Source organism: Scyliorhinus torazame, chromosome 4 (genome assembly GCF_047496885.1).
Source record: "Scyliorhinus torazame isolate Kashiwa2021f chromosome 4, sScyTor2.1, whole genome shotgun sequence".
NCBI classification, from domain to species: domain Eukaryota; kingdom Metazoa; phylum Chordata; class Chondrichthyes; order Carcharhiniformes; family Scyliorhinidae; genus Scyliorhinus; species Scyliorhinus torazame.
In genome coordinates, this window is record NC_092710.1 from 39,025,053 (window position 1) to 39,039,897 (window position 14,845).

Below are 14,845 nucleotides of genomic sequence, written 5' to 3' on the forward strand. Positions count from 1 at the left end.
TTTAAATCCATCAATGTTACACAGACTCTTTAAATCCATCAATGTCACACAGACTCTTTAAAACCATCAATGCCACACAGACTCTTTAAATCCATCAATGTCACACAGACTCTTTTAATCCATCAATGTTACACATACTCTTTAAACCCACCAATGTCACACAGACTCTTTAAATCCATCAATGTCACAAAGACTCTTTAAATCCATCAATGTCACACTGACTCTTTAAACACATCAATGTCACACAGACTCTTTAAACCCATCAAAGTCCCACACACTCTTTAAATCCATCAATGTCACACAGACACTTTCAATCCATCAATGTCACACAGACTCTTTAAAACATTCAATGACACACAGACTCTTTAAATCCATCAATGTCACACAGATTATTTAAACCTATCAATGTCACACAGACTCTTTAAAACAATCAATGTCACACAGACTTTTTAAATCCATCAATGTCACACAGACTCTTTAAATCCATCAATGTCACACAGACTCTTTAAAACATTCAATGACACACAGACTCTTTAAATCCATCAATGTCACACAGATTATTTAAACCTATCAATGTCACACAGACTCTTTAAAACAATCAATGTCACACAGACTTTTTAAATCCATCAATGTCACACAGACTCTTTAAATCCATCAATGTCACACAGACTCTTTAAATCCATCTATGTCACACAGACTCTTTAAATCCATCAATGTCACACAGACTCTTTAAAACATTCAATGACACACAGACTCTTTAAATCCATCAATGTCACACAGATTATTTAAACCTATCAATGTCACACAGACTCTTTAAAACAATCAATGTCACACAGACTTTTTAAATCCATCAATGTCACACAGACTCTTTAAATCCATCTATGTCACACAGACTCTTTAAATCCATCAATGTCACACAGGCTCTTTAAAACATTCAATGACACACAGACTCTTTAAATCCATCAATGTCACACAGATTATTTAAACCTATCAATGTCACACAGACTCTTTAAAACAATCAATGTCACACAGACTTTTTAAATCCATCAATGTCACACAGACTCTTTAAATCCATCAATGTCACACAGACTCTTTAAATCCATCTATGTCACACAGACTCTTTAAATCCATCAATGTCACACAGACTTTTTAAAACATTCAATGACACACAGACTCTTTAAATCCATCAATGTCACACAGATTATTTAAACCTATCAATGTCACACAGACTCTTTAAAACAATCAATGTCACACAGACTTTTTAAATCCATCAATGTCACACAGACTCTTTAAATCCATCAATGTCACACAGACTCTTTAAATCCATCTATGTCACACAGACACTTTAAATCCATCAATGTTACACAGACTCTTTAAACACATCAATGTCACACAGACTCTTTTAATCCATTAATGTTACACAGACTCTTCAAACCCTCAATGTCACACAGACTCTTTAAATCCATCAATGTCACATAGACTCTTTAAATCCATCAATGTTACACCGACTCTTTAAAACAATCAATGTCACACAGACTCTTTAAATCCATCAATGTTACACAGACTCTTTAAATCCATCAATGTTACACAGACTCTTTAAATCCATCAATGTCACACAGACTCATTAAATCCATCAATGTCACAAAGACTCTTTTAATCCATCAATGTCACACAGACTCTTTAAATCCACCAATGCCACACAGACTATTTAAATCCATCAATGTCACAAAGACTCTTTTAATCCATCAATGTCACACAGACTCTTTAAATTCATCAATGTTACACAGACTCTTTAAATCCATCAATGTCACACAGACTCTTTAAAACCATCAATGCCACACAGACTCTTTAAATCCATCAATGTCACACAGACTCTTTTAATCCATCAATGTTACACATACTCTTTAAACCCACCAATGTCACACAGACTCTTTAAATCCATCAATGTCACAAAGACTCTTTAAATCCATCAATGTCACACTGACTCTTTAAACACATCAATGTCACACAGACTCTTTAAACCCATCAATGTCCCACACACTCTTTAAATCCATCAATGTCACACAGACACTTTAAATCCATCAATGGTACACAGACTCTTTCAATCCATCAATGTCACACAGACTCTTTAAAACATTCAATGACACACAGACTCTTTAAATCCATCAATGTCACACAGATTCTTTAAACCTATCAATGTCACACAGACTCTTTAAAACAATCAATGTCACACAGACTTTTTAAATCCATCAATGTCACACAGACTCTTTAAATCCATCAATGTCACACAGACTCTTTAAATCCATCTATGTCACACAGACACTTTAAATACATCAATGTTACACAGACACTTTAAACACATCAATGTCACACAGACTCTTTTAATCCATTAATGTTACACAGACTCTTCAAACCCTCAATGTCACACAGACTCTTTAAATCCATCAATGTCACATAGACTCTTTAAATCCATCAATGTTACACCGACTCTTTAAAACAATCAAAGTCACACAGACTCTTTAAATCCATCAATGTTACACAGACTCTTTAAATCCATCAATGTCACACAGACTCTTTAAATCCATCAATGTCACACAGACGCTTTAAACACATCAATGTCACACAGACTCTTTAAACCTATCAATGTCACGCAGACTCTTTAAAACAATCAATGTCACACAGACGCTTTAAACACATCAATGTTACACAGACTCTTTAAACCTATCAATGTCACGCAGACTCTTTAAAACAATCAATGTCACACAGACTCTATAATCCATCAATGTGACACAGACGCTTTAAGCACATCAATGTTACACAGACTCTTTAAACCTATCAATGTCACGCAGACTCTTTAAAACAATCAATGTCACACAGACTCTATAATCCATCAATGTGACACAGACTCTTCAAATCCATCAATGTCACATAGACTCTTTAAATCCATCAATGTCACACAGACTCATTAAATCCATCAATGTTACACAGACTCTTTAAATCCATCAATGCCACACAGACTCTTTAAATCCATCAGTGTCACACAGACTCTTTAAATCCATCAATGTCACACAGACGCTTTAAACACATCAATGTCACACAGACTCTTTAAATCCATCAATGTTACACAGACTCTTCAAACCCTCAATGTCACACAGACTCTTTAAATCCATCAATGTCACATAGACTCTTTAAATCCATCAATGTTACACCGACTCTTTAAAACAATCAAAGTCACACAGACTCTTTAAATCCATCAATGTTACACAGACTCTTTAAATCCATCAATGTCACGCAGACTCTTTAAAACAATCAATGTCACACAGACTCTATAATCCATCAATGTGACACAGACTCTTCAAATCCATCAATGTCACACAGACTCTTTAAATCCATCAATGTCACACAGACTCATTAAATCCATCAATGTTACACAGACTCTTTAAATCCATCAATGTTACACAGACTCTTTAAATCCATCAATGCCACACAGACTCTTTAAATCCATCAGTGTCACACAGACTCTTTAAATCCATCAATGTCACACAGACGCTTTAAACACATCAATGTCACACAGACTCTTTAAATCCATCAAGGTCACACAGACTCTTTAAAACGGAAAATATCACACAGACTCTTTAAATCCATCAATGTCACACAGCCTCTTTAAATCCATCAATGCCACACAGACACATTAAAACAATCAATGCCACACAGACTCTTTAAATCCACCAATATCACATTGCCTCTTTAAATCCATCAATGTCACACAGACTCTTTAAATCCATCAATGTCACACAGACTCTTTAAATCCATCAATGTCACACAGACTCTTTAAACACATCAAGTCACACAGACTCTTTAAACCCATCAGTGCCACACAGACTCTTTAAATCCATCAGTGTCACACAGACTCTTTAAATCCATCAATGTCACACAGACTCTTTAAATCAATCAATGTTACACAGACTCTTTAAATCCATCAATGTCACACAGACTCTTTAAATCCATCAATGTTACACTGACTCTTTAAATCCATCAATGTCACACAGACTCTTTAAATCCATCAATGTCACACAGACTCTTTAAAACATTCAATGACACACAGACTCTTTAAATCCATCAATGTCACACAGACTCTTTAAAACATTCAATGACACACAGACTCTTTAAATCCATCAATGTCACACAGATTATTTAAACCTATCAATGTCACACAGACTCTTTAAACCCATCAATGTCACACAGACTCTTTAACTCCATCAATGTCACACAGACTCTTTAAATCAATCAATGTTACACAGACTCTTTAAATCCATCAATGTCACACAGACGCTTTAAATCCATCAATGTCGCACATCTCTTTAAATCCATCAATGTCACACAGACTCTTTAAACCCATCAATGTCACAAAGACTCTTTCAACCCATCAATGTCACACAGACTCTTTAAATCAATCAATGTCACACTGACTCTTTAAATCCATCAATGTTACACAGACTCTTTAAAACAATCAATGTCACACAGACTATTTAATTCCATCAATGTCACACAGACTCTTTTAATCCATCAATGTTACACAGACTCTTTAAACCCATCAGTGCCACACAGACTCTTTAAATCCATCAGTGTCACACAGACTCTTTAAATCCATCAATGTCACACAGACTCTTTAAATCCATCAATGTCACACAGACAGTTTAAATCCATCAATGTCACACAGAATCTTTAAACACATCTATGTCACACAGACTCTTTAAACCCATCAATGTCACACAGACTCTTTAAAACCATCAATGTCACACAGACACTTTAAATCCATCAATGTCACACAGACTCTTTAAACCCATCAATGTCACACACTTTTGAATTCCATCAATGACACACAGACTCATTAAAACAATCAATGTCACACAGACTCTTTAAATCCATCAATGTCACACAGACGCTTTAAATCCACCAATGTGACACAGACTCTTTAAACCCATCAATGTCACACAGACTCTTTAAACCCATCAATGTCACACAGACTCTTTAAACCCATCAATGTCGCACAGACTCTTTCAATCAATCAATGTGACACAGACTCTTTAAACCCATCAATGTCACACAGACTCTTTAAACCCATCAATGTCACACAGACTCTTTAACTCCATCAATGTCACACAGACTCTTTAAATCAATCAATGTCACACAGACTCTTTAAACCCATCAATGTCACACAGACGCTTTAAATCCATCAATGTCGCACAGACTCTTTAAATCCATCAATGTCACACAGACTCTTTAAACCCATCAATGTCACACAGACTCTTTAACTCCATCAATGTCACACAGACTCTTTAAACCCATCAATGTCACACAGACTCTTTAAACCCATCAATGTCACACAGACTCTTTAAACCCATCAATGTCACACAGACTCTTTAACTCCATCAATGTCACACAGACTCTTTAAATCAATCAATGTTACACAGACTCTTTAAATCCATCAATGTCACACAGACTCTTTAAATCCATCAATGTTACACTGACTCTTTAAATCCATCAATGTCACACAGACTCTTTAAATCCATCAATGTCACACAGACTCTTTAAAACATTCAATGACACACAGACTCTTTAAATCCATCAATGTCACACAGACTCTTTAAAACATTCAATGACACACAGACTCTTTAAATCCATCAATGTCACACAGATTATTTAAACCTATCAATGTCACACAGACTCTTTAAACCCATCAATGTCACACAGACTTTTTAACTCCATCAATGTCACACAGACTCTTTAAATCAATCAATGTTACACAGACTCATTAAATCCATCAATGTCACACAGACGCTTTAAATCCATCAATGTCGCACATCTCTTTCAATCCATCAATGTCACACAGACTCTTTAAACCCATCAATGTCACAAAGACTCTTTCAACTCATCAATGTCACACAGACTCTTTAAAACAATCAATGTCACACAGACTCTTTTAATCCATCAATGCCACACAGACTCTTTAAATCCATCAATGCCACACAGACAATTTAATTCCATCAATGTCTCACAGACTCTTTTAATCCATCAATGTTACACAGACTCTTTAAACCCATCAATGTCACACAGACTCTTAAAATCCATCAATGTCACACAGTCTCTTTAAATCCATCAATGTCACACAGACTCTTTAAACACATCAATGTCACACAGACTCTTTAAACCCCTCAATGTCCCACAGACTCTTTAAATCCATCAATGTCACACAGACTCTTTAAATCCATCTATGTTACACAGACTCTTTAAATCCATCAATGTCACACAGACTCTTTAAAACCATCAATGCCACACAGACACTTTAAATCCATCAATGTCACACAGACTCTTTTAATCCATCAATGTTACACATACTCTTTAAACCCACCAATGTCACACAGACTCTTTAAATCCATCAATGTCACAAAGACTCTTTAAATCCATCAATGTCACACTGACTCTTTAAACACATCAATGTCACACAGACTCTTTAAACCCATCAATGTCCCACACACTCTTTAAATCCATCAATGTCACACAGACACTTTCAATCCATCAATGTCACACAGACTCTTTAAAACATTCAATGACACACAGACTCTTTAAATCCATCAATGTCACACAGATTATTTAAACCTATCAATGTCACACAGACTCTTTAAAACAATCAATGTCACACAGACTTTTTAAATCCATCAATGTCACACAGACTCTTTAAATCCATCAATGTCACACAGACTCTTTAAATCCATCAATGTCACACAGACTCTTTAAATCCATCTATGTCACACAGACACTTTAAATCCATCAATGTTACACCGACTCTTTAAACACATCAATGTCACACAGACTCTTTTAATCCATTAATGTTACACAGACTCTTCAAACCCTCAATGTCACACAGACTCTTTAAATCCATCAATGTCACATAGACTCTTTAAATCCATCAATGTTACACCGACTCTTTAAAACAATCAATGTCACACAGACTCTTTAAATCCATCAATGTTACACAGACTCTTTAAATCCATCAATGTTACACAGACTCTTTAAATCCATCAATATCACACAGACTCATTAAATCCATCAATGTCACAAAGACTCTTTTAATCCATCAATGTCACACAGACTCTTTAAATCCACCAATGCCACACAGACTCTTTAAATCCATCAATGTCACATAGACTCTTTAAATCCATCAATGTTACACCGACTCTTTAAAACAATCAATGTCACACAGACTCTTTAAATCCATCAATGTCACAAAGACTCTTTTAATCCATCAATGTCACACAGACTCTTTAAATCCATCAATGTTACACAGACTCTTTAAAACCATCAATGCCACAGAGACTCTTTAAATCCATCAATGTCACACAGACTCTTTTAATCCATCAATGTTACACATACTCTTTAAACCCACCAATGTCACACAGACTCTTTAAATCCATCAATGTCACAAAGACTCTTTAAATCCATCAATGTCACACTGACTCTTTAAACACATCAATGTCACACAGACTCTTTAAACCCATCAATGTCCCACACACTCTTTAAATCCATCAATGTCACACAGACACTTTAAATCCATCAATGGTACACAGACTCTTTCAATCCATCAATGTCACACAGACTCTTTAAAACATTCAATGACACACAGACTCTTTAAATCCATCAATGTCACACAGATTCTTTAAACCTATCAATGTCACACAGACTCTTTAAAACAATCAATGTCACACAGACTTTTTAAATCCATCAATGTCACACAGACTCTTTAAATCCATCAATGTCACACAGACTCTTTAAATCCATCTATGTCACACAGACACTTTAAATACATCAATGTTACACAGACTCTTTAAACACATCAATGTCACACAGACTCTTTTAATCCATTAATGTTACACAGACTCTTCAAACCCTCAATGTCACACAGACTCTTTAAATCCATCAATGTCACACAGACTCTTCAAACCCTCAATGTCACACAGACTCTTTAAATCCATCAATGTCACATAGACTCTTTAAATCCATCAATGTTACACCGACTCTTTAAAACAATCATTGTCACACAGACTCTTTAAATCCATCAATGTTACACAGACTCTTTAAATCCATCAATGTTACACAGACTCTTTAAATCCATCAATGTCACACAGACTCATTAAATCCATCAATGTCACAAAGACTCTTTTAATCCATCAATGTCACACAGACTCTTTAAATCCACCAATGCCACACAGACTATTTAAATCCATCAATGTCACAAAGACTCTTTTAATCCATCAATGTCACACAGACTCTTTAAATCCATCAATGTTACACAGACTCTTTAAAACCATCAATGCCACAGAGACTCTTTAAATCCATCAATGTCACACAGACTCTTTTAATCCATCAATGTTACACATACTCTTTAAACCCACCAATGTCACACAGACTCTTTAAATCCATCAATGTCACAAAGACTCTTTAAATCCATCAATGTCACACTGACTCTTTAAACACATCAATGTCACACACTTTTTAAACCCATCAATGTCCCACACACTCTTTAAATCCATCAATGTCACACAGACACTTTAAATCCATCAATGGTACACAGACTCTTTCAATCCATCAATGTCACACAGACTGTTTAAAACATTCAATGACACACAGACTCTTTAAATCCATCAATGTCACACAGATTCTTTAAACCTATCAATGTCACACAGACTCTTTAAAACAATCAATGTCACACAGACTTTTTTAATCCATTAATGTTACACAGACTCTTCAAACCCTCAATGTCACACAGACTCTTTAAATCCATCAATGTCACATAGACTCTTTTAATCCATCAATGTTACACCGACTCTTTAAAACAATCAAAGTCACACAGACTCTTTAAATCCATCAATGTTACACAGACTCTTTAAATCCATCAATGTCACACAGACTCTTTAAACCTATGAATGTCACGCAGACTCTTTAAAACAATCAATGTCACACAGACTCTATAATCCATCAATGTGACACAGACTCTTCAAATCCATCAATGTCACACAGACTCTTTAAATCCATCAATGTCACACAGACTCATTAAATCCATCAATGTTACACAGACTCTTTAAATCCATCAATGTCACACAGACTCTTTAAATCCACCAATGTTACACAGACTCTTTAAATCCATCAATGTTACACAGACTCTTTAAATCCATCAATGCCACACAGACTCTTTAAATCCATCAGTGTCACACAGACTCTTTAAATCCATCAATGTCACACAGACGCTTTAAACACATCAATGTCACACAGACTCTTTAAATCCATCAATGTTACACAGACTCTTCAAACCCTCAATGTCACACAGACTCTTTAAATCCATCAATGTCACATAGACTCTTTAAATCCATCAATGTTACACCGACTCTTTAAAACAATCAAAGTCACACAGACTCTTTAAATCCATCAATGTTACACAGACTCTTTAAATCCATCAATGTCACGCAGACTCTTTAAAACAATCAATGTGACACAGACTCTATAATCCATCAATGTGACACAGACTCTTCAAATCCATCAATGTCACACAGACTCTTTAAATCCATCAATGTCACACAGACTCATTAAATCCATCAATGTTACACAGACTCTTTAAATCCATCAATGTCACACAGACTCTTTAAATCCACCAATGTTACACAGACTCTTTAAATCCATCAATGTTACACAGACTCTTTAAATCCATCAATGCCACACAGACTCTTTAAATCCATCAATGTTACACAGACTCTTTAAATCCATCAATGTCACACAGACTCTTTAAAACGGAAAATATCACACAGACTCTTTAAATCCATCAATGTCACACAGCCTCTTTAAATCCATCAATGCCACACAGACACATTAAAACAATCAATGCCACACAGACTCTTTAAATCCACCAATATCACATTGCCTCTTTAAATCCATCAATGTCACACAGACTCTTTAAATCCATCAATGTCACACAGACTCTTTAAATCCATCAATGTCACACAGACTCTTTAAACACATCAAGTCACACAGACTCTTTAAACCCATCAGTGCCACACAGACTCTTTAAATCCATCAGTGTCACACAGACTCTTTAAATCCATCAATGTCACACAGACTCTTTAAATCCATCAATGTCACACAGACAGTTTAAATCCATCAATGTCACACAGAATCTTTAAACACATCTATGTCACACAGACTCTTTAAACCCATCAATGTCACACAGACTCTTTAAAACCATCAATGTCACACAGACACTTTAAATCCATCAATGTCACACAGACTCTTTAAACCCATCAATGTCACACAATTTTGAATTCCATCAATGACACACAGACTCATTAAAACAATCAATGTCACACAGACTCTTTAAATCCATCAATGTCACACAGACGCTTTAAATCCACCAATGTGACACAGACTCTTTAAACCCATCAATGTCGCACAGACTCTTTAAATCAATCATTGTGACACAGACTCTTTAAACCCATCAATGTCACACAGACTCTTTAAACCCATCAATGTCACACAGACTCTTTAACTCCATCAATGTCACACAGACTCTTTAAATCAATCAATGTCACACAGACTCTTTAAACCCATCAATGTCACACAGACGCTTTAAATCCATCAATGACGCACAGACTCTTTAAATCCATCAATGTCACACAGACTCTTTAAACCTATCAATGTCACACAGACTCTTTAACTCCATCAATGTCACACAGACTCTTTAAATCAATCAATGTGACACAGACTCTTTAAACCCATCAATGTCACACAGACTGTTTAAATCAATCAATGTTACACAGACTCTTTAAATCCATCAATGTCACACACACGCTTTAAATCCATCAATGTCGCACATCTCTTTAAATCCATCAATGTCACACAGACTCTTTAAACCCATCAATGTCACAAAGACTCTTTCAACCCATCAATATCACACAGACTCTTTAAATCAATCAATGTCACACTGACTCTTTAAATCCATCAATGTTACACAGACTCTTTAAAACAATCAATGTCACACAGACTCTTTTAATCCATCAATGCCACACAGACTCTTTAAATCCATCAATGCCACACAGACTATTTAATTCCATCAATGTCACACAGACTCTTTTAATCCATCAATGTTACACAGACTCTTTAAACCCATCAATGTCACACAGACTCTTAAAATCCATCAATGTCACACAGTCTCTTTAAATCCATCAATGTCACACAGACTCTTTAAACACATCAATGTCACACAGACTCTTTAAACCCCTCAATGTCCCACAGACTCTTTAAATCCATCAATGTCACACAGACTCTTTAAATCCATCAATGTCACACAGACTCTTTAAAACCATCAATGCCACACAGACTCTTTAAATCCATCAATGTCACACAGACTCTTTTAATCCATCAATGTTACACATACTCTTTAAACCCACCAATGTCACACAGACTCTTTAAATCCATCAATGTCACACAGACTCTTTAAATCCATCAATGTCACAAAGACTCTTTAAATCCATCAATGTCACACTGACTCTTTAAACACATCAATGTCACACAGACTCTTTAAACCCATCAATGTCCCACACACTCTTTAAATCCATCAATGTCACACAGACACTTTCAATCCATCAATGTCACACAGACTCTTTAAAACATTCAATGACACACAGACTCTTTAAATCCATCAATGTCACACAGATTATTTAAACCTATCAATGTCACACAGACTCTTTAAAACAATCAATGTCACACCGACTTTTTAAATCCATCAATGTCACACAGACTCTTTAAATCCATCAATGTCACACAGACTCTTTAAATCCATCTATGTCACACAGACACTTTAAATCCATCAATGTTACACAGACTCTTTAAACACATCAATGTCACACAGACTCTTTTAATCCATTAATGTTACACAGACTCTTCAAATCCATCAATGTCACACAGACTCTTTAAACACATCAATGTCACACAGACGCTTTAAAACAATCAATGTCACACAGACTCTTTAAATCCATCAATGTCACACAGACTCATTTAATCCATCAATGTCACAAAGACTCTTTTAATCCATCAATGTCACACAGACTCTTTAAATCCACCAATGCCACACAGACTATTTAAATCCATCAATGTCACAAAGACTCTTTTAATCCATCAATGTCACACAGACTCTTTAAATCCATCAATGTCACACAGACTCTTTTAATCCATCAATGTTACACAGACTCTTTAAACACATCAATGTCACAAAGACTCTTTAAATCCATCAATGGTACACAGACTCTTTCAATCCATCAATGTCACACTGACTCTTTAAATCCATCAATGTCACACAGACTCTTTTAATCCATCAATGTTACACAGACTCTTTAAACACATCAATGTCACAAAGACTCTTTAAATCCATCAATGGTACACAGACTATTTCAATCCATCAATGGCACACAGACTCTTTAAACCCACCAATGTCACACAGACTCTTTAAATCCATCAATGTCACAAAGACTCTTTAAATCCATCAATGGTACACAGACTCTTTCAATCCATCAATGTCACACAGACTCTTTAAAACATTCAATGACACACAGACTCTTTAAATCCATCAATGTCACACAGATTCTTTAAACCTATCAATGTCACACAGACTCTTTAAACCCATCAATGTCCCACACACTCTTTAAATCCATCAATGTCACACTGACTCTTTAAACACATCAATGTCACACAGACTCTTTAAACCCATCAATGTCCCACACACTCTTTAAATCCATCAATGTCACACAGACACTTTAAATCCATCAATGGTACACAGACTCTTTCAATCCATCAATGTCACACCGACTCTTTAAAACATTCAATGACACACAGACTCTTTAAATCCATCAATGTCACACAGATTCTTTAAACCTATCAATGTCACACAGACTCTTTAAAACAATCAATGTCACACAGACTTTTTAAATCCATCAATGTCACACAGACTCTTTAAATCCATCAATGTCACACAGACTCTTTAAATCCATCAATGTCACACAGACACTTTAAATCCATCAATGTTACACAGACTCTTTAAACACATCAATGTCACACAGACTCTTTTAATCCATTAATGTTACACAGACTCTTCAAACCCTCAATGTCACACAGACTCTTTAAATCCATCAATGTCACATAGACTCTTTAAATCCATCAATGTTACACCGACTCTTTAAAACAATCAAAGTCACACAGACTCTTTAAATCCATCAATGTTACACAGACTCTTTAAATCCATCAATGTTACACAGACTCTTTAAACCTATCAATGTCACGCAGACTCTTTAAAACAATCAATGTCACACAGACTCTATAATCCATCAATGTGACACAGACTCTTCAAATCCATCAATGTCACACAGACTCTTTAAACACATCAATGTCACACACACTCTTTAAATCCATCAATGTCACACAGACTCATTAAATCCATCAATGTTACACAGACTCTTTAAATCCATCAATGTCACACAGACTCTTTAAATCCACCAATGTTACACAGACTCTTTAAATCCATCAATGTCACACAGACTCTTTAAATCCATCAATGCCACACAGACTATTTAAATCCATCAATGTCACAAAGACTCTTTTAATCCATCAATGTTACACAGACTCTTTAAACCCATCAATGTCACACAGACTCTTTAAATCCATCAATGTTACACAGACTCTTTAAATCCATCAATGTCACACAGACTCTTTTAATCCATCAATGTTACACTGACTGTTTAAACCCATCAATGTCACACAGACTCTTTAAATCCATCAATGCCACACAGACTCTTTAAATCCATCAATGTCACACGGATTATGTAAATCTATTGACGTCACACAGACTCTGGAACTCCATAAATGTCATACAGAAGTTTACAATCTATATTCTTATAAACGTTACTCAGATCGCGACTGGAACTCCTGTGTCACCTCGGCAAAACAGCTGGAGTCTGCCGAGAGTGGGGTGACATGTTGAGCGCAGTGGGACGCACTTTCTGACCGGCTTGGAGTGTTGGGGTGTGGAGGGGTGATCAATGCGGAGGACGAAAGAATGCTCGGACAGGGTAGTGAGCGTCATACCGGGAAGTGAAGGAATCATGTCTGACTGGGGTGTGGAGGTACGACGACGACGTTCGGACGTGTAGGTGCAGCTCTGGTCGGAGTTGGGGAGGTGTGGGTCTTACGCTGGAGGTGGTGTGTGTGCGGCGTGCGCCGAACGAGATTCGGTCTGGCTTATAAATAATTACTGCAGAAATAATCGCTGCAGAAATGCTGGCACTGATCAGGTATCAGTGTAACTCTGCCATTCGTCACATTGTGCCCAGCAGAGTGTAATCACAGACAAGCTCACACACAGCTTTACGCACGCTCAATGTTTATGTTCACTTACCGGGTACACCAATGATCGCCAGGATCAAATAATATTTTTCCTTCACACTGTTAAATGCTTGAAGCATTTTCGCTGTGAGTTTGGCTGTCCCTCCAAGCAGTACAGCGCCTCTCTGTATTAAACTGTATTAAAAATCCATGTATATTTATTCCCTCCGAGGGCACCTCGGGGAATTTGAACTGACAGCTCATTATGGGTGCAGTCAGTTCCCTGTTGGGGCTGAATATATTTCGCCCTGCGATTCAATTGGGCAATTCTGATCACATCAATTAGGGGACATACAATTAAAGTTTTTTCGCCCAGAATGCCAGAAAGATAACATGCATATCGTATGTGTGTGTATGCGTCTGCTTG

The 14,845-nt window shown here is 36.2% G+C and overlaps 1 protein-coding gene across 1 annotated transcript in view; it reads right to left on the minus strand.

The window, feature by feature from the left end:
* The window catches only part of LOC140411310 (probable G-protein coupled receptor 139), a 38,084-nt gene extending 23,526 nt beyond the window's left edge, over nt 1–14,558 (minus strand). Inside the window, exon 1 of the mRNA XM_072500432.1 lies at nt 14,492–14,558. Coding sequence (XP_072356533.1) covers nt 14,492–14,558 — 67 coding nt within the window. The remainder of the gene's footprint in view (nt 1–14,491) is intronic.
* Between the last annotated feature and the right edge of the window lie 287 nt (nt 14,559–14,845).